Here is a 21199-nt window from a genome sequence, read left to right on the forward strand (position 1 = left end):
TGACTCCCTCTAACACTAATGTTTATGGCTACAGTAAGATAGCAAGTAAGTACCCAGCCCATACCCCCTGTTTAACACAGAACAATCTACAAAATGAAGTATCTATGTATATTGATGCCTGGTACATTAAATATTGACATCATTTAGAGAGCTTCAGCTTGTACTTTCAACACTAGCCTAACACCTCAAGTTTTACAGCTGGCACTTGAGGGGGTGCAAATGATTTGAGACTTCCACTGGACCTTCTCAAGTAAATGGTTAAATTAATGACTATCCAGGGAGACAGGAAGTATCTGGCTCTACTTTCCAAACTGCTCTAGGTCATTTTATTTTGTATGACAATGTCCAACAGATTGGGACTTTTGGAAGTTATCAAGGCCATGTTATTGGTAGACCATTAATCTCTACTTCCCAATCCGCAGGGTTCTATATTGCTGCTGTGTTTACAAGACACTGAGATTATTCTTCACCACACTTTGGCCAACCACAATACATACACGTTTTTATGAAAAGAACCACGTTTCTTGATTCATTGTATCAACTAAAAGGCCAAATAACAAAGAAAATAAATGGGTACAATTGGGAAGAAAAATGGTCCCAGAAGAGAGGTCGTCTCCAAGGAGTAGAAGACCTTTACACTGGTTTCTTAAGCAGTGAACCACTGAGAGCGTTGCATAATTTTGCATGTTTTCAAATAGTATTTTTCCATATTGTCTTTAAGTATCTAGTGCGGCGGGAAAGGGAAATATCAATCTGTTAACATTGTCTTATATAATATTAATGAAGTGATACACAGACTTTGATTTAGGTTCAAACAAACGCTGAATAGGAAAATAGTTTCTCCTTTCAAATTACAATGGGGAAAATAGACCTGTCCACAGAGAGCCATGCATGAACATCTGGAACAATTTACGTGACACTTCGCAATTTATGTGTCTTAATACCTATTAAGTAAAGGCTTGTATAATAGCCATATAACAATGGTGTTCTTTACGATCTCCTCAGAAATGATGTCCATGATATTTACGAGGAGAGCCTTGCTGTGCCTAGGATGAACGATAGATGCATTGTTTACTTATTTATTCATTTATTTATAGACCACCGTCGGTAGAGTGTTTGCCATGGAAGAAACCTGCTGAGCCCTTAAAAAGCACAACATTTTCCCTGATTTACCTTTGTACAGAAGATGCACCATCCTCATGCAAAATTATGCCTTGACAAGTCCTCAGAAGTTTGTTTGGGATTTGTTTATGTGTGTGGCTGTTGACACAAGCGTCCATATTAAGGCTGATGTGTTGCTAGCTGCTGTTGTAAAATGTATGATACACTCCTCCTAAGGCCATCCTGCTCAAACCGCTTCCAATGATTAAAATAACAACAGTTGTAAGTTTAAAAATGAGGTTGTCAAAAGTTTATTTTCTCCCTTATTTAGTATTTTAGGCTTATTTACCACCTCAATAGGGAAAGAATGCAAAATAGGCATCTCCCCACTTGGCACAGATGTCAATCCAACGTTTATTCCATGTTGCCTCAATATAATTTCATTGAAATAATGTGGAAACAACGTGGATTTAGCCAGTGTGTGCCCATTCACTCATTACTTCAAGTGCCACCATAGTGCCAGATGAAATGATGCAGGGAAGTGTTACCTTAACAGAGGGTTGTCTATTACTAGTATTTTCTAAAACTGTACGCTGAGATGGGAACTTTGTTCTGTTTTGTAGGTGATTCTAATGCTGACTAAGTACTTTGACTTCAGCCTTGGCAGTGTCACAGAGAGCTCTTTATGGAGGTAAGGAGGGGTTCAATTAATCTCAGTGGATTTCGGTCTGGCTTCGGTGTTCATGTTCAGGACCAAGAGTTGTTCTTGATCATGTGACCATGGGCCCGAGTGATTGCCTATCACATGCTTAGGAAAAACGAATGGCCCATTTGAATGTTGTATGTTGGTTATACAAGTGTATAAGAGACTGGGAAGCAGGGAGATAAGAAACAGAGACAGTACACTGGGAACATTGTGTTCAAATATTGCAAACTAGTGTTCTACTGTATGTTCCCTAATGTAGCATATTAACCCTTCTGCTGTGTTCCGGTCGAATTGGACCGATTTACAAGTTTTCTCTCTGAAAAATGTAGTTCATTTAATCTGATTGTCATAAGGTTCCATGACTTTGTCCACACAGGGCATCTGAACATTTTGTTGATTTTCATTCAATTTTGGGTGTTTTATTTAACTTTTGTACACCTGTGTTGTTCCCGGTCAAAAATGACCGGTCATTAGAAATGAATGGGTAAGACTACAATTAGTGTATACAATTGAGTTCAGGCACATGCCCATTCATCAGATGGACACACTTCCTCTCCCAGACCCCCACATGCATGTGTGTTCGAGCACACACACACACACACACACACACACACACACACACACACACACACACACACACACACACACACACACACACACACACACACACACACACACACACACACACACACACACACACACACACACACACACACACCACCTCACTCCCCTTATTGGCTTCCATGGCAACCCCCACGGGAACCTTTCCCCAATAGAATCTTTCCCCCACGGGAACCACACCTGTTGGCAATCTCACAAACAATAGCGACATTTTTTCAATAATATAAAGAATTTTTTTCGCAGCTCTGGTATATAAAGCTTTTTTGAGACCTTGCTCACAATTCATTCTGTGGCAGCACAATGACCAAACTATATACTGTGTGTGAGGCTCTTGATCATATCTTTGATCATGACACTGGCGAGGAGGAGAGAGTCCTTGTTAAACTTTGACACAAATTAGTCTGTGATAATTAACACAATATATTTCATTTGAGTATTTGTTATAGTCAAAATAATCCATACATTATGCTTTTTTTACTCAAAAACAAGTTGTATGAGCTCAGGTCAATGAGGCCTACAGGCCATAAATAGCAAATAGAAGTTCAAAACTTGTAATGTTCACAAGAACTTAAGTTGATAAAAAGATCTAACACAACATTAGGTGATAATATATGTATTATTATGGATTTATAATCAGCTATAATGGGGCGGTCATTTTGGACTGGGAACACAGAATAAATGAACATGAAACGAACACAACAGGAGGGTTAAACTTGAAATATTTCTGACATCCAGAATATACCAGAGGGCAATGTGAAATACACATGCTTCTGGAATAGCTTTTCTAATATTATTACGTAACTGTCTCCAACTCCAACACAGTTGTTATCGAGCTTGGTTTTGAATGTTAGTGAGAAACAGGGTAGACATTTGTAATGTAGATTGTGGTGTCAATGTTTTAGGACGCATGTTTTAGATGAACTACAAATCATTTAATTCCCTTGCATAGTCTCTCATACATATATCCATGTTTATTCTTATAATTGAACAATTCTCCATTCAACTAGCAAATTGCGTCGTTCCAGTTCCAATTTTCTGCTTGCCTGCGAAAGCCTAATGACACTGTACTAAACCATAGGTATTATTATTGATATTGCTCTGTGCTCTCAGACTCACGATTTAACAGTAGAATAACTAATTTAGTTAATCCCCTAATTGAATTCTAGGTCAACAGACTATGGAACCACGTATGAGAAACTTGATGAAAAGGTCGGGCCAAAAACCATACTAAGCTACTTGTACGTGAGTCCCAATAACAAACGAAAGGTACGTCCTCATACATGTACCTTACCATAACCATATCTGTCATGTCCTTAAAACTCTTAACAATAGTAGAATTATCAAGTTGAATCATTACAAACATGAATGGATAATAATAATCATCTTTGCTAAATGTTGTGATTTATAAAACACATACATACATGTCTGTTAGATTTTGGAGCTAATGTCAATCTTATTCATACTCTCTCGTGTGGCAGCATTTTTATTTGAATTACTACTAATATCATCTCCGTTTATATAAAATGGTCTGCGCCCTCAGAATATACAGCAGACCTAATAGACAGCACACCTAATGCCTTGTGGATGCTGTCATAGCAGGAGGATAACTCTCCCTCCTCTCCTCTCCTGACCTGTCCTCTCTCATCTCAGATCATGTTACTGACTGACCCGGAGGTGGAGAGCAGCCTGCTCATTAGCTTTGACGAGGGCGCATCCTATCAGAGGTACCACTTAGCCTTCGACATCCTCAGCCTCCTCTTCCACCCCGAGCAGGAGGACTGGATCCTGGCTTACAGCCACGACCAGAAGGTAAGAGACTCCTGTCAATTAGAAATGAGGAGTGAGGAGTGGGGAGAAAGCACACACACAAATTGATTGATTGAGCCAAGGGTCTTGTTAATGTCAGTGAGTCTATTGACTTTAACAAGATGTTTACTTCAATGGTAGCTGTGTGCTCTACATGTATGCTTGTTCTTGCATTAGCATCACTTTCTCCCAGAGGGGAAAGCACCTCTTTCTATTTTTATATACATGTAGTTGTTTGCTGTATTGTACAGTGCAATACTACTGTAGAATATAATTGTATTGTAAAATAGTTCCCTATGTGTGATGTGCTCTCAGATGATGTAAAAATCTTATCATTATGAATTAGGCTGAACTCTAAAAAGAGTTGACTGTTATAACAGGATGGATGACATGTCTTTCGAGAGCTTGGATAACAGCCCTGCTCTGCTAAAAGAGGGAGCTCAATAGCATAATGCAAAGGGATTATACTGATGGTTAAGTCTGTCGCTGTCAATTAGGAACAAATCCTATGGAGGTAGAGAGGTACCACTGGGAGAAGCTGATCCAGACGAGCCTGTCATAATAGAAACTCTTTGAAAGTGTATTTCAAATATAAAGTACTATTTTCAAATCTTCTTTAAAGCTTCAACTGTACAGCACTCAACAAAAACATTCAAACAAAGTGCTCTAAAGTGCAAAAAGGGGGGGGGGGGAACATGTCAATATAATTAACATTTTGTATGGGCCTCCATTAGACTTACATGACAGTCCCTAAAATAGAGGGAAAGAGAATTATCCAGGTCTGACATTTTCTTCGTTTTAACTCTTAGTTTGAACTCTGGAATATTATTTAATTTTTTCTCCTCAGATTTTCTCAAACTCTGGGATGTTCTTTTCTTTCAGCTCTACGTCTCTGTTGAATTTGGAAGACGATGGCAGCTCGTACATGACAGTGTGGTCCCCAACAGATTTTACTGGTGAGAGTATAAATCAGTCTTTTCCACCATCTTTGACCACATACTTCAAGTAGTAGTACTACAATTTCATAAAAAGTACCATTCTTTCCTCTACTGACAGTATTCTGAACTGATAGCCTATCAGAATTGTCGTATTGAATTTAGTCTTCTGCCGGTACCTGAGTTGAACTCAATACATGGCACATAGTATGTACAATTATGGTCCTGATGAACACATGAATAGTTGAAATAGATATTCTTACACTCTTTTATTAAGGTCCAACAGTTGTGCTTAAGAAATACTGTATTTAGTACTTGTCACTAATCTACATTATTTGCCATGACATACAGTATCTTAATGCAGTAGTATAATGATACTATGAATACGTGTAATCACAAAATTATTTATATTTACAAGTGGGTAAGGGAGATCAGTACTTATTGGGTGATCGGGCAGCTTTTAACATTTTGATAAATAATGCCATTAGGACAACGTAATCTCTTAAAGTGGATGAGTCAATTAAAATACATGAATTAGGTCATATTTCACATTTACTAATATTGGGCCAAAATTTGACAAAAACTTTTTTCACAAACTATATCACTTGGGAACAAATGATGATCAAGTGCTTTTTAGCCCAAGACAGGAGCCAATTCCTGCTTTCAATTCCATTCATTTATTAAAAAAAAATTGTTATCCAATTGGTAGTTATAGCCTTGTTCCATCGCTGCAACTCCCGTACGGACTCGGGAGAGGCGAAGGTTGAGAGCCGTCTGTCCTCCGAAACACAACCCAGCCAAGCCGCACTGCTTCTTGACACAATGCCCGCTTTACCCGGAAGCCAGCCGCACCAATGTGTCGGAGGAAACACTGTACACCTGGCGACCTTGTCACCATGCATTGCACCTGACCCACCACAGGAGTCGCTAGTGCACGATGGGACAAGAACATCCCTGCTGGCCAAACCCTTCCCTAACCCGGATGTCGGCTGGCCAATTGTGAGCCGCCCCATGGGTCTCCCGGTCACGGCCGGCTGCGACAGAGCCTGGACTCAAACCAGGATCTCTAGTGGCACAGCTAGTACTGCGATGCAGTGCCTTAGACCACTGCGCCACTCGGGAGGCGCTCCTTTTTATATTATTGATGAAATATTTGATTTAGAGGTTTACTTTAGATGGCTTGGGTTTACGTATCTATTCTACATTTCTTTGTTGTTTACAACTTCTATGATCCTGCTATTATTGCCATCAATTATAATACTGTCCTCTCTGAGGCAAACAAAGGTGTATACCCTCCTACCAAACATATATTTGTTTTGTTTGTGGTAGGAATATTACATAGGAATATAATAAGATTAAGTGATAATAACCAAGCATTGTGTTTGTTTGGTCTGAAATGGCCCCCTATTCTCTAGAAAATACAGCTCATATCTTCAGTTCATTTTACTATTCATATGTTTTGTTGCTCCACATAACGGCAGTTTATCTACTGTTAACAGTAGACTCGCCTTGGCAGATTTACACCATCAACCTGTTAACAAGCCTTATAGATCACACAATGCAAGCATGTAGTCCATCCAGTCCATAGTGATAGAGGAACATATAAGGAACCTGTTTAAGGACATGGGGCTGCTGTTCTCCAATGGAAGAGGATGAAGTATTTGACAGAAAGTCCATTAAAATAGATGGAGCAGCAAGGCAATTACAGAGTGCTGAGGGAAGCAGGATGGGCCGTTTTTTATTATGGCTCAGACACTGACACAGTATAGAAAATGAGGAGAAACCCATTTTCTTCCACAATAGCTGCTATTTATACAACAAGTGGTCACTCTTGTCACTCGGCACTTAACCGCTGCCCCCCAAGTTGAGGCTCTATTGAAAAAGGATGAAATGGCTCCGAGGCACCTTCCCTCTGAATTACCCCACAGGCCAAGTGATTGACAGGGCCATGTTTACGGGAAATTTTTGTTGTTGCTGTTATTTTTTTCAACCATTACAAGCAGCTAGGTTCCCTATTATAATATAATTTAATCAAAATGGAAATCTCAAATATTGTCATCCTTCAAATGTCTTCCGACATGACTTTGTCCTCTCAAGGAAGCTGGCGTTTTAATAGAAAGGTGGAACTAGCATGATTGAACAGAGAGGTTGACATCTGTAAATTAATATCTCTGTTCTGAGTTCTGTTTTTCATTCATTTCTCTGTCTCTCACTTTTTATGACTGTGAAGTACTGTTTTTGTTCACAGGATCCTTTTGGAATAGATGAGAACCAACAGAATGATTATTCATGTTTCCCGTACAGTTTGATGTCAGCGTGCCTTTCTTCATCTTGTTGAACTGATTATTTATTTAGGCACACCTATACTCTTCAATGAACCGATCATATCTAGATCATGAGCTAAATGTTGAGATTCTATCATTAATAAATTGATGCTATTATAAATCCAAACATAAGGTATTTACCATATAATGCACATATCATATTTGAAAAGATGTTCTGACTTGCAATGTTCCTCAGATGTCTCTCCTCTCCCCACAGGTCAAAACTGGGTTTGGACAAAGAACCAGGAATGATTCACTTGGAGACAAGTATTTCTGACAGACGTGAGTCATCATCACATCTAGGACATCAGATTCAGGGATTTTATTATTGGGAAGCTAGGGATCATTTACACACACAAGAGACATCTTCCATCTGCGAAACAGCCTTTACAGGGTGCAAAATTGCAGAGACCTTACCTATAACCATTGTATTTCAAACAGACAGGAGGGAACTTAACACAAAATGAGTTTGGAATACTGCAGCTGTTACTGCAGCATAAGTTTGCAGGTACTATTTTCAGAAGGGAATAGAATACCAAAAAAACAAAGCATAAAACACTCTTATCTATATTTACACTTATCAAATTAAATCAAAATGTATTTGTCACATGCACCGAATACAACAGGTGTAGACCTTACCTTGAAATGCTTACTTACAAGCCCTAACCAACAATGCAGTTCAAGAAATAGAGGTAAGACAATATTTAAAAATAAACTAAAGTAATAAATAAAATATGAAGTAACATAATAAAATAACAAGGCTATATACAGGTGGTACCGGTACCGAGTCAATGTGTGGGGGTACAGGTTAGTTGAGGTAATTTGTTCATATAAGTAGGGGTAAAGTTACTATGCATAGATAATAAACAGCGGTAGCAGCAGTATTTACTTACAAGGGGGTGCAAAGCCCTAAGCAGTCCTCTTTTATACAATAGTCATCATGTTGAGAGGAAACTGATCTTCAAGTACACATAACTCTCACCCATGCAAATTGGAACTCTCACCCATGCAAATTGGAACTCTCACCCATGCAAATTGGCTGCATCTAGACACACTCGCTACTTTACAGTTAAGTTTATTAATTTACTAAGGGGCAGTTGGTCTGACTGGGCTCTTAAGTTGGACGGAGTGTTTAGAATGTCTGTTCAATAAGGGCTCCAGTGTTAATGTCTTGTCCTTGAGGAGAATGGCTCATTTGGCTAGAGCTAACACAGAGGGACACATTCCAACTCTGTTAATTGTGGAAATAGAAATTGGCCTCCCTGCTCTTCTGCTTTCTACTATCAATGAAATTAAATGCTAGACTCTGATTGAATAGTCACAGAGCACTTCTTTTCTCCTGTTACAATGTAGCAATTTTTTAACTTCTGTTATAGGATCCCAGTATATAACATGTAAGCTGCAGAACTGCACAGAGGCCAACAAAGGCAGGCCTTTCCCTGGGTTCATCAGCCTGGATTCCCTGGTGGTTCAGGACCAGTATGTATTCATTCAGGTGGGAATTTTGAACGTTTCTGAGGTAATAAAAAGGCACTAAACCTGTTGTGTGAAATACTATCTTAATGTACAGTAACCTTGTAAGGAATAATGACCATAAACCAACAGAGAATGGTGTAAAAACGTAAAACTAAAACTGTTACATAATTAGTAGTCTTGTTTCTCTAGGTACCAATGGGTGGCCGGCCTGTCCATTATGTGTCATACAAAAGAAATGCTTTCTTCCCCATGAAGCTGCCTAAGTACACATTTCCAAAGGTGGGTTGGAAATATTACTTTGAGATGACAATACTGTATTACTACTATCCTGTTATGAATCCAGTGAGCAACAGTTTCTTACCCTTTTGAACAGTTTTGATATCACAACACTGATAAAACATGTTGTTGCTTTTCCTTTCCCAAGGCCAACTTCAATGAAATAATCAGAAAAAGATTGAATAGAAAGTATATATACATTGAAAGAAAATAGAATGCAACATGTAAAGCGTTGGTCCCTTGTTTCATGAGCTAAAATAAAAAAATTTCCATACGGAAAAAACGTATTTCTCTAAAATTTGGTGCTCAAATTTGGTTACATCCCTATTAGTGAGCATTTCTCCTTTGCCCAGATAATCCATCCACCTGACAGGTGTGGCATATCAAGAAGCTGATTAAACAGCATGATCATTACACAGGTGCGCCTTGTGCTGGGGACAATAAAAAGCCACTCTAAAATGTGCACACAACACAACACAATGCTACAGATGTTTTGAGGGAGCGTGCAATTGGCATACTGACTGCAGGATTGTCCACCAGAGTTGTTGCCAGAGAATTGAATGTTATTTTCTCTACCATAAGCCACCTCGAACATCGTTTTTTAAAATTTGTCAGTACGTCCAACCAGCCTTACAACCACAGACCATGTGTATGGCGTCGTGTCGGTGAGCGGTTTGCTGATGTCAACGTTGTGAACAGAGTGCTCAATGGTGGCGGTGCGGTTATTGAATGTGCAGGCATAAGCTATAGACAGTGAACTCAATTGCATTTTATCGATGGCAGTTTGAATGAAACATGAGGCCCGTTGTCGTGCCATTCATCTGCCGCCATCACCTCATGTTTCAGCATGATAATGCACGGCCCCATGTCGCAAGGATCTGTACACAATTCCTGGAAGATGATAATGTCCGTGTTCTTCCATGGCCTGCATACTCACCAGACATGTCACCCATTGAGCATGTTTGGGTAGTCTGGATTGACGTGTAAGACAGCGTGTTCCAGTTCCCACCAATATCCAGCAACTTCGAACAGCCATTGAAGAGGAATGGGACAACATTCCACAAGGCCACAATGAACAGCCTGATGTATGTGAAGGAGATGTGTTGTGCTGTATGAGGCAAATGGTGGTCACACCAGATACTGACTGATTTTCTCATCCACGCCCCTACCTGTTTTTTAAGGTATCTGGGACCAGCGGATGCATATCTGTATTCCCAGTCATGTGAAATCCATGGATTAGTGCCTAATGAATTTATTTAAATTCAATGATTTCCTTATGTGAACTGTAACTCATTCAAATCTTTTAAATTGTTGCATGTTGTATTTATATTTTTGTTTTATTTTCTTAGTATACAAAACTTTAAGAACGTAGACTGACCAGGTGAAAGCAATGATCCCTTACTGATGTCACTTGTTAAATCCATTTCATTCAGTGAAAAATAGGGGAAGGGTTGGGGAGAATTGAAGGACCATGAATGTAATAAGAAACCTTAGGTGCTGACTTAAGGCCGGTAGCCTTATATAATAGAAAATAGCCTAACACCATAAATGAGTAATACTAATAAACAGCTAATTGCTAACAGTCATAACAAAATGCTCATGCATTCCAATGCAAAATGCTAACAGTAGTGCTGACGCTAGTGGGAGCTCGAGTTAGCTAACAACTAGCTAACAACTCAACACACAGTAATTATGCACAATAGACCAAGAAACTTAGCTCCACATAATATGACACAGATGCACGCACAATAAACATCACCCATACAGGTATCCAGTCCACAGGAGGAAAAGTTCAGCAGGAGGGAAACTGTGGAAGAGGTCATCAGGATAGGGAAAGCACGTTTCTGACCACACAGCATGCTGGGGTCATAGACTAACTGAATCTGAAGTCATGGGAACCAAGGCTATTGATAGGCTGAACGAGATGTGGTGATACGTTTTTAGCGTGACCTTGACCAATAAGAAATTAACAAAACTGGGGGTCGTCTGAATAGGAGACTAAGCTGACCGACTAGAACTAACTTGAAGGGATGCTATAATCAGCCGACTGAAGCTGACCGTTTTAACAATCAGTGTAGATGAAGGGGAAGAGATAGATTAAAGAAGGATTTTTAAGCCTTGAGACAATTGAGATATGGATTGTGAATGTGTGCCATTTGGAGGGTGAATGCGCAAGACAAAATATTGAAGTGCATTTTAAAGGGGTATGGTAGTAGGTGCCAGATGCACCGGTTTGTGTCAAGAACTGCAACACTGCTGGGTTTTTCACGCACATCAGTTTCCTGTGTGTATCAAGAATGGTCCACCACCCAAAGGACATCCAACCAACTTGACACAACTGTGGGAAGCATTGGAGTCAACATGGGCCAGTATCCCTGTGGATCACTTTCGACACCTCCATGCTCCGACAAATTGAGGCTGTTCAGAGGGCAAAAGGGGGGTTGCAACCCAATATTAGGAGGATTTTCCTAATGTTTTGTATACTCAGTGTATATATATATATATATGTATATATATATATAGAGAGAGAGAGGAGAGAGAGAGAGAGAGAGAGAGAGAGAGAGAGAGAGAGAGAGAGAGAGGGAACACCAGTCAAAAGTTTGGACACACCTACTCATTCAAGGGGTTTTCTTTATTTTTACTATTTTCTACATTGTAGAATAATACTGAAGACATCAAAACTAAGAAATAACACATATGTAGTCATGTTGTAACCAAAAATGTGTTAAACAAATATATTTTAGATTCTTCAAAAAGAAGCCTTGATGACAGCTTTGCACACTCTTGGCATTCCCTCAACCAACTTAATGAGGAATGTTTTTTCAACAGTCTTGAAGGAGTTCCCACATATTCTGAGCACTTGTTGGCTTGTTTTCCTTCACTCTGCAGTCCAACTCATCCCAAACCATCTCAATTGGAGGTTGACTGATTGTGGAAGCCAGGTCACCTGATGCAGCACTCCATCACTCTATTTGACCTTCTTGGTCAAATAGTCATTACTCAGTTTGGCCGGGCGGCCAGCTCTAGGAAGAGTCTTGGTGGTTCCAAACTTCTTCCATTTAAGAACGATGGAGGCCACTGTGTTCTTGGGGACCTTCAATGCTGAAGAAATGTTTTGGTACCCTTACCCAGATCTGTGCCTCGACACAATCCTGTCTCGGAGCTCTACAGACAATTCCTTCGACCTCATGGCTTGGTTTTTGCTCTGACATGTATTGTCAACTGTGGGACCTTATATAGACAGGTGTGTGCCTTTCCAAATCATGTCCAATCAATTGAATTTACCACAGGTGGACCACAAGTGGACTCATCTCAAGGATGATCAATGGAGACAGGATGCACCTGAACTCAATTTCAAGTCTCATAGCAAAGGGTCTGAATACTTATGTAAATAAGGTATTTCTGTTTGTTTCTGTCTAAAAACCTGTTTTCGCTTTGTCATTTTGAAAATGTAGTGGTAATATTTCATTCAGTACAGATATTTGTAGGTGGCTTAACTTACCCTGTCCCGCAGCTCAACTTACCCCGTACCCAGTGTAAGTTGTGCCAAGAGACCACTTTTTTTGGACAACCTATGTTTTCAAAACTGTAATGTTTACATGAATTCTGATTATTTCCAGGGATACATAACATCCTGAAATATACAGTACCAGTCAAAAGTTTGCCTATATTGGAATATTGAAGACATCAAAACTATGACATAACACATACGGAATCATGTAGTAACCAAAAATGTGTTAAACATATCAAAATATATTTGATATATTCCACAAATGAACTTTTAACAAGGCACACCTGTTAATTGAAATGCATTCCAGGTGACTACCTCATGAAGCTGGTTGAGAGAATGCCAAGAGTTTGCAAAGCTGTCATCAAGGCAAAGGGTGGCTACTTTGAAGAATCTAAAATCTAAAATATATTTTGATTTGTTTCACACTTTTTTGCTTACTACATGATTCCATATGTGTTATTTCATAGTTTTGATGTCTTCACTATTGTTATACAATGTAGAAAATAATAAAATAAAGAAAAACCCTTGAATGAGTAGGTGTGTCAACCTTTGACTGGCACTGTATGTAGAGACTGCATGTTTGTTAGAAAGAATACCATATTTCCCTTGACGGAGTGATGCTTAATGTAAAAAATAGCTTAACTTACCCCACTCTCCCCTACAGTTGTGTGCAGAATTACACCACTGGACACTAACGGGAATTCAACGTAAAAAAACATGTTAAAAAAAAGAACCATGTGGTTTGATTGAAGTTAAAATTTGTGTGAAAAAAAGAGAAACATCACAGAAATTCCCTTAAGTTGATGAATTTTTTCAAATCCAATCAGTTTTCAATGTTGATTCAAAATCATCAAATTGCATTTCCTAAATGAAATAACATGTAAACAATGTTAATTCAACCATTTTGTTGTCATTGGGTTCCACTGCAGTCCTGAAACAAAATCCCCAAGGAAAATAACATTTGTTTGGTTAGGTATAGCATCCTAACTAATAATTCATTTCCAGGACTTGCAGATAATCAGCACAGATGATAACCAGGTGGTGGCAGCAGTGCAGGATTGGCACCAGAATGACTCCTACAACTTGTACATGTCAGAAGCCCGCGGTCTCTTCTTCACTCTGGCCCTGGAGAACGTAGTGAGCAGTGGGGGACCAGAGGGCAACGTTATGATAGACCTCTATGAGGTATGTAGCAATGGCTTAGTTAGAATGCCAGCCCTGTTTGTATGCACACTACCACTTCTGACAAGAGGTCTCAACCTTTATGGCACAGATGGTACTGGAGTGCTCTTGCCCTGTAACAGCTGGGCATCTTTTTGAAGCCTCGATCCTGGCTGTTCCCCGTTATTTCATATGTTAGTAACTTAAGCGAACACGTACTGTACATCAGTCATGAAGAACTGCCATATTCAAGTATGCAGCGTTATTAGCATATATTAGCATACATTCACTCATACAATATCAGATCATTATAATCTACATCTATGAAGTATAGAGTTTTGTTAGCCATTAACTAGCAGGTCCATGCGTAACCAAGATGATCTCATTTTATAAGGTACAGTATGTAGCATTGTTACGTTAGCACATTTACAGGTCTACACACAATAATTCTTGATTAACTTCTACTATATCAACTTCAGCTACTGTAGAACCTGCATCCATATCTGTCTCCACTGACCGCTAGGTATAGCACTATTGACAACCTTACAAAGCAATGCCTACCCACACATGTAATCAGCGTTGATTACCTTCCCTCTGAACTAGCAGTAAAAGCTACTCATGTAATTACGTTAATACAACCATACAGCCTAGATAGCTATCAGCAACGATTATACTCATTGCTCATTGTCTCCATTAAAACGAGAATACGTGTTGAAGCTCACAGGACCAAACACATTGACTGTGAACCCTTTTTGTAAAGGCACTCTGAATATGTAGAGGAGATGGCTTATCCAGTAATGCTACGAAAGGTCATAGACATTTCTTGATACAAAATGCGTGCACTCTGGATTGAGGAGCAGGATGTACTGGAGTGAGTGCTGTGTGAGTGCTGTGTGAGTGCAGTGCATGCATCTCCGTTTGTAAATACAAAGAAATAGAAATGTCTTTGGGCTCTGCCATATGTTGTTTTCACTCTGCAGAGACCCACAGATGGTCCAAAGTAGTGCTCCCTGTCAGAAATGCTATCGCGCTCCACCTCAAAACTAAGGCTTCAGCTTTACTTATGTTTGAATCATTTACAGTTGTAGCTTTTGACCCTCAGTATTTTTTAATGTCTCTGTTTCTCACGTGTTCCTAGGTAGCAGGGATAAAAGGGGTGTTCTTGTCAAATAAAGTTGTCGAGAACGAAGTGAAAACATTTATCACTTACAATAAGGGGCGAGACTGGCGTCTTCTACATGCACCTACCACTGATCTGAGCGGTACCAGACTCTACTGTGTACAGGTGAGTTTGCATTTGCAAGTGAGCAATATCTGAAAACGTGTAACAGTTTGGGTCTATAAACCACCTTATGTCTTTTTGTTTTGGTATTTTTTAGCCCTATTGTTCATTGCACCTGCATCTCCATGTGTCTGACAACCCGTACACGTCTGGAAACATAGTCAGCAAAGAATCAGCTCCAGGAATTATAATAGCATCAGGTAAGCACTATTTGATACATTTTTTTTTTTTTTTAGCAATGTCCACAAGGACCTCTGCTCTCCCTCAGAGGGGTATAGAACAAAGCAGGATCAATTACTTAGCCAGCTAACTTTGATAAACAACCAGAAATAGCTATAGATTTTCTGGTACATTAAGAAAGATAAACTTAGATATGTATTTTAGGTTGTTGAGTCAATTTGACCATGCCCATTTCAAGCTTATCTTTCCAAAAAATAGAATATTATTTCCAAATAATTAAATAATTAGTCAAGTTAACTGGCTAACTCCTTGATCCTGCTTTGTAGTATACCCCTATGGTTCCCAATTTGCAGTTTTTACACAACTCTTGCACTTTGCTCTTTTTCCACCGTTAAAGACCCATGTTATTTTGCTGGCATTCTGCCTTAAAACCATTTGGTCAGATCTGTTTGCACTGTGAAATTGATCACAGTATGCCTGCACATCTATACTCACAGATGGTTGACAAAAACAGATATTGAAGAAAAGATTGGAATGTCTGAATGTCTCAGTAAATACTCACCTTTTAGGAGAGCTGTAGCCTGATCCAGTGTGTATGCATCTTTATTTTTATTTCCTTGTGCATTAAACATATTGTAATGTGGGTTGAGAAGGCATAAAATGAAAGTTCATCATTTTTCAATGTGTTTACACTGTAACTATGCTATACCTTCTACATCAAGGTACCATTGGGCCCGAGCTGACCGCCAATAATGTCAGCATTTTCATCACCTCAGATGCTGGCAACACTTGGAGAGAGGTACTGTGATTGAAAGAGACAGGCGCCACTGAAGCGTGACACAAAATCAAGACGACAGACACATTGATCTTTTCCTCTATCGGCTTATGACTCAATCATTTGGAGGAGGGAGCAAACTCTGAATGAATGATGCATGATAAAGATTGACATTACCCTTGATCATGCACCACGGGCAGTTATTATTATTTTCCTATACAGCTTCTTAGGAGCCGTTTTTATTTGATGAGCCCTCTTAAATGTATTTTTAGATATAATATGTTGCATGTGCTGTGTTGCTGTGTTTCATGTGCTATGTAACTGTGTTGCATGATATAGTAGAATAGTAGTATAGTCATGAAATATTATGGTCTATTACTCATCAAAAGTATACATGAACGTTATGTACATCTCTGACCTCTGTGAAAATGTGATGAAATCCTTTCCCTGTTTGTAGGTATTTGAGGAGGAGTATAGCATCCTCTTTCTTAACCAGGGCGGTGCCCTAGTGGCCATTCGACACACACCTCTCCCCATCAGACACATTTGGTATTGTTTCCTTTAACATTCAACTTCGTGCACACTGTTAAATGATCAACATTGATTTACGTTTGTCTATTTAAATGTTTTATGGACTTTATTAATCCTTCAGCAACATGAAATGTGAATTATTATGTGGATTGTACTGAACTGACATTTTTTGTAGGGATTGATACATTTTCCGTAAGGGAAAATCAAGTCAGAAATGTCTAAATGGAAATTACAAACTTCAGAAGCCTTTTTAAACCTCAAATACACTGCATTGCACAAATGTTCTCCTGCAACAGGGTGATCAAATTAATTACAGTACAATCTATTCTATGCACAGTGAGGGGTCCACATGTATGAGAGACAACATGTTGTTTCTCCATCCAGGTTGAGTTTTGATGAGGGAAGACACTGGAACAAATTCAGCTTTACCTCCTCTCCTCTCTATGTAGACGGAGTCTTAGGAGAGCCAGGGGAGGACACCCTCATCATGACGTAAGAATCAAAACAAATGCCATATGGATATAGTATGTACTATGCAATGCACTGAAAGATTATTGGATGTTTGGAGAAAAAAAAAGTTTGTTTCTATTTTCTCTTTGTGGTCGCAAACATCCCTTGTGCCCAGCTGTGGTAGCCTTTTTTTCTTGCACTTCTACAATCGTGGCCAAAAGTTTTGAGAATGACACAAATATACATTTTCACAATGTCTGCTGCCTTAGTTTGTATGATGGCAATTTGCATATACTCCAGAATGTTATGAAGAGTGATCAGATGAATTGCAATTAATTGCAAAGTCCCTCTTTGCCATGCAAATGAACTGAATCCCCAAAAACATTTCCACTGCATTTCAGCCCTTCCACAAAAGGACCAGCTGACATCATGTCAGTGATTCTCTCGTTAACACAGGTGTGAATGTTGACGAGGACAAGGCTGGAGATCACCCGGTCATGCTGATTGAGTTTGAATAACAGACTAGAAGCTTCAAAAGAAGGGTGGTGCTTGGAATCATTGTTCTTCCTCTGTCAATCATGGTTACCTGCAAGGAAACACGTGCCGTCATCATTGCTTTGCTAAAAAGGGCTTCACAGGCAAGGATATTGCTGCCAGTAAGATTGCACCTAAATCAACCATTTATCGGATCATCAAGAACTTCAAGGAGAGCGGTTCAATTGTTGTGAAGAAGGCTTCAGGGCGCCCAAGAAAGTCCAGCAAGCGCCAGGACCGTCTCCTAAAGTTGATTCAGCTGCAGGATCGGGGCACCACCAGTACAGAGCTTGCTCAGGAATGGCAGCAGGCAGGTGTGAGTGTATCTGCACACACAGTGAGGCAAAGACTTTTGGAGGATGGCCTGGTGTTAAGAAGGGCAGCAAAGAAGCCACTTCTCTCCAGGAAAAACATCAGGGACAGACTGATATTCTGCAAAAGGTACAGGGATTGGACTGCTGAGGACTGGGGTAAAGTCATTTTCTCTGATGAATCCCCTTTCCGATTGTTTGGGGCATCCGGAAAAAAGCTTGTCCGGAGAAGACAAGGTGAGCGCTACCATAAGTCCTGTGTCATGCCAACAGTAAAGTATCCTGAGACCATTCATGTGTGGGGTTGCTTCTCAGCCAAGGGAGTGGGCTCACTCACAATTTTGCCTAAGAACACAGCCATGAATAAAGAATGGTACCAACACATCCCCCGAGAGCAACTTCTTCCAACCATCCTGGAACAGTTTGGTGACGAACAATGCCTTTTCCAGCACGATGGAGCACCTTGCCATAAGGCAAAAGTGATAACTAAGTGGCTCGGGGAACAAAACATCAATATTTTGGGTCCATGGCCAGGAAACTCCCCAGACCTTAATCCCATTGAGAACTTGTGGTCAATCCTCAAGAGGCGGGTGGACAAACAAAATCCCACAAATTATGACAAACTCCAGGCATTGATTATGCAAGAATGGGCTGCCATCAGTCAGGATGTGGCCCAGAAGTTAATTGACAGCATGCCAGGGCGGATTGCAGAGGACTTGAAAAAGAAGGGTCAACACTGCAAATATTGACTCTTTGCATCATCTTCATATAATTGTCAATAAAAGCCTTTGACACTTATGAAATGCTTGTAATTATACTTCAGTATTCCATAGTAACATCTGACAAAAATATCTAAAGACACTGAAGCAGCAAACTTTGTGAAAATGTATATTTGTGTCATTCTCCAAACTTTTGGCCACGACTGTAAGCTAAACATTTTTTTGTTGTTGCTAATAACCCTTTTTCCTCCCATTTTTCTCATGCCTGACTTTTTGTGTTTGCAGAATATTTGGCCATTTCAGCCATCGTTCTGAATGGCAGCTCGTCAAGATTGACTTCAGGCCCATCTTCAACAGAAGGTGCACCACAGACGACTATCAGACCTGGCAGTTACACAATGACGTAAGAGCAACCATTTTGATACATTTATAATGGCTTTGGGGACCTTGGTTCAACAGAATACATCTGCTCAAGCTTATTCTTCTACATTGACAGAATTAAGATAAACATGTCTTATCTCACCCAATTGTCTATCTCAAATTTGTCTGAATATTATGGCTATTTTCTGTGTATTAACTTCCAGATAACAAAGTATAAGTTATACACATTTTCATGTACTATAATGAATTTTTTAACTCCATCAATCAGTGTCTTTCCTTTGAAGCCGTTAAATAAAAAAGAAAGTCAATTCTGAAATGTTATAGTTAATTATTCAAATAATGCATTATTTCTCACAGGGTAAAGTCTGCATCATGGGAGTGAAGAGAATCTTCCAGAATCTGAAGCCCGACGCCAGATGTGTCAAAACCAAAGATCAGTACATCTCCCAGATGTCAGACTCCTGTTCATGCACTGAGGCTGACTTTGAGTGGTGAGGAGCCTACTGCCTCCTACTGTCGCTTATTTAACATTCAATTCAATTCCATACAGTCTTTATTAATCCTTTTAGCTGCAATTTAAAAAGGCGCCGTTGGAGCACAATAACACAATTGCAGACTGTTTGCAACCATTTATCTCCATTATGAAGGAGAAGTTTCACAACCTTCATCATACATTTCTGTGATCTGTTGGGTCTGTCTAGGTACATATTTGTAGTAGGGACACTCCCCATAAGAACGCTCTTCTGGTTTTGCTGGAAGGAATCGTGAAAGATCGTTAGGTGCTGCTAGTTGCATGGCTGGGTCGTTCAAGGGTGCAAGCATCAGGTTTATGGGGTTGTCCACATTTCCAGCACCGTCGTTTATCCTTGATCCATTTAACAATCTGTCCTGTGTTCAACTTCTTGAACTCTGGACATGAGTTGAGATTTTGTTACGTGTTGTCACAGTGATGAGAGAATGGCTAGGGTTTGGAAGGGGTCTTGGATTGAGCAGGCTCCTAGGAGCTTGGATATTCACTGATGTTAAGGATTGAAGCGGCTCTCTCCTTTGGTCTAGTGGAGGCATGTTGGTCATTCTTAACTGTCACATTGGTAGAGGGCCACATCTCTGCTTGATATATGCTTAGCCTCGGACTTCTTCTGGATCCTGGCTGTCAAGTCAGGTAAGGCATACATTTGGCCTGTCCACACTGTGGTCAAAACTGTACTCCACAAATTAATCTCGGTAGTCCTGTGGCATCTTGCTCAAGAGCGGGTTGACATGGGAAACAAATCTCAGCTCGTAGCTGTTCTGAGTCACTCTCTCTTCCGCTCTCAAAATGGGGCAATGATGACTTTGAGATGCTGTATAATGAGGCAATTAGCTGTTTCATACCTGGTCGTGGGGCAGGTGGCGGAACCATGCTGGAGCGGGGTGAGTAACCAGTTGCTGGTCCAGGGTACCATGGATAGGCGGGGAGAAGTGGATATGAGTCACCGTAGGCTCAAATTTCCTCAAGGTTGGTGTCTCGCTGTGCTACCTGTGGTGCCTGTTCTGCCTGAGGTGCCTGTGCTGCCTGTGGTGCCTGTTCTGCTGGTGGGAAAGGCACAAAGGTGTCACAGGGTGTGTGGAGGGACCCGTCAGATAGTGCTGGAGAGGTGCTCCTGGAGGTATCATCTTCCTCTTCATCGTTAAGGAAAGATGTGGCGAGCTTGAATAGCTCCAGCTCATTCTCTATTTTATTTATGCTTTCTCCTGGAGCCACAGATTTTGTTCCATTTACTGCTGAGCTTTTCTGGCCTGGGAGTCTAAACCTTCACAATCCATGTCGGCACTGTAATTTTCATCTAGCTGACGCTCCATGAGCTTTATTTTCTCCTCCAACATAGCTGCTTGGAGGTTAGAAAGGCCTGGGAAATGGCTCACCGAGTGGGCACTAGATCTGGAGCTGGGCACACTGCTCTTTGTTAGTATATCTGCTCAATTACTCCATCGTCCTTGTCAGAGCGGTGCCTGTGTTGAGGCTAGGCATTGATCTTGGTGAGCGAGGTATTCAACTGCGTAGTCAGTCAGGTGTACTGGGGAATGTCTCTCTCTCAAAATAAGGGCCGCACAGATGGGTCAGATCCTACATCTGTAG

The 21199-nt window shown here is 40.2% G+C and overlaps 1 protein-coding gene across 1 annotated transcript in view; it reads left to right on the plus strand.

The window, feature by feature from the left end:
* Positions 1-21199, plus strand: part of LOC115193462 (VPS10 domain-containing receptor SorCS1-like) — a 76269-nt gene that overhangs the window by 37465 nt on the left and 17605 nt on the right. The window contains exons 7-21 of the mRNA XM_029752147.1: positions 1725-1792; positions 3595-3694; positions 4079-4237; positions 5117-5190; positions 7711-7775; positions 8870-8988; positions 9159-9248; positions 13762-13941; positions 15056-15202; positions 15297-15399; positions 16102-16178; positions 16612-16703; positions 17070-17177; positions 18985-19102; positions 19438-19571. Coding sequence (XP_029608007.1) covers positions 1725-1792; positions 3595-3694; positions 4079-4237; positions 5117-5190; positions 7711-7775; positions 8870-8988; positions 9159-9248; positions 13762-13941; positions 15056-15202; positions 15297-15399; positions 16102-16178; positions 16612-16703; positions 17070-17177; positions 18985-19102; positions 19438-19571 — 1634 coding nt within the window. The remainder of the gene's footprint in view (positions 1-1724; positions 1793-3594; positions 3695-4078; positions 4238-5116; positions 5191-7710; positions 7776-8869; positions 8989-9158; positions 9249-13761; positions 13942-15055; positions 15203-15296; positions 15400-16101; positions 16179-16611; positions 16704-17069; positions 17178-18984; positions 19103-19437; positions 19572-21199) is intronic.

Source organism: Salmo trutta, chromosome 5 (genome assembly GCF_901001165.1).
Source record: "Salmo trutta chromosome 5, fSalTru1.1, whole genome shotgun sequence".
Lineage (NCBI taxonomy): Eukaryota > Metazoa > Chordata > Actinopteri > Salmoniformes > Salmonidae > Salmo > Salmo trutta.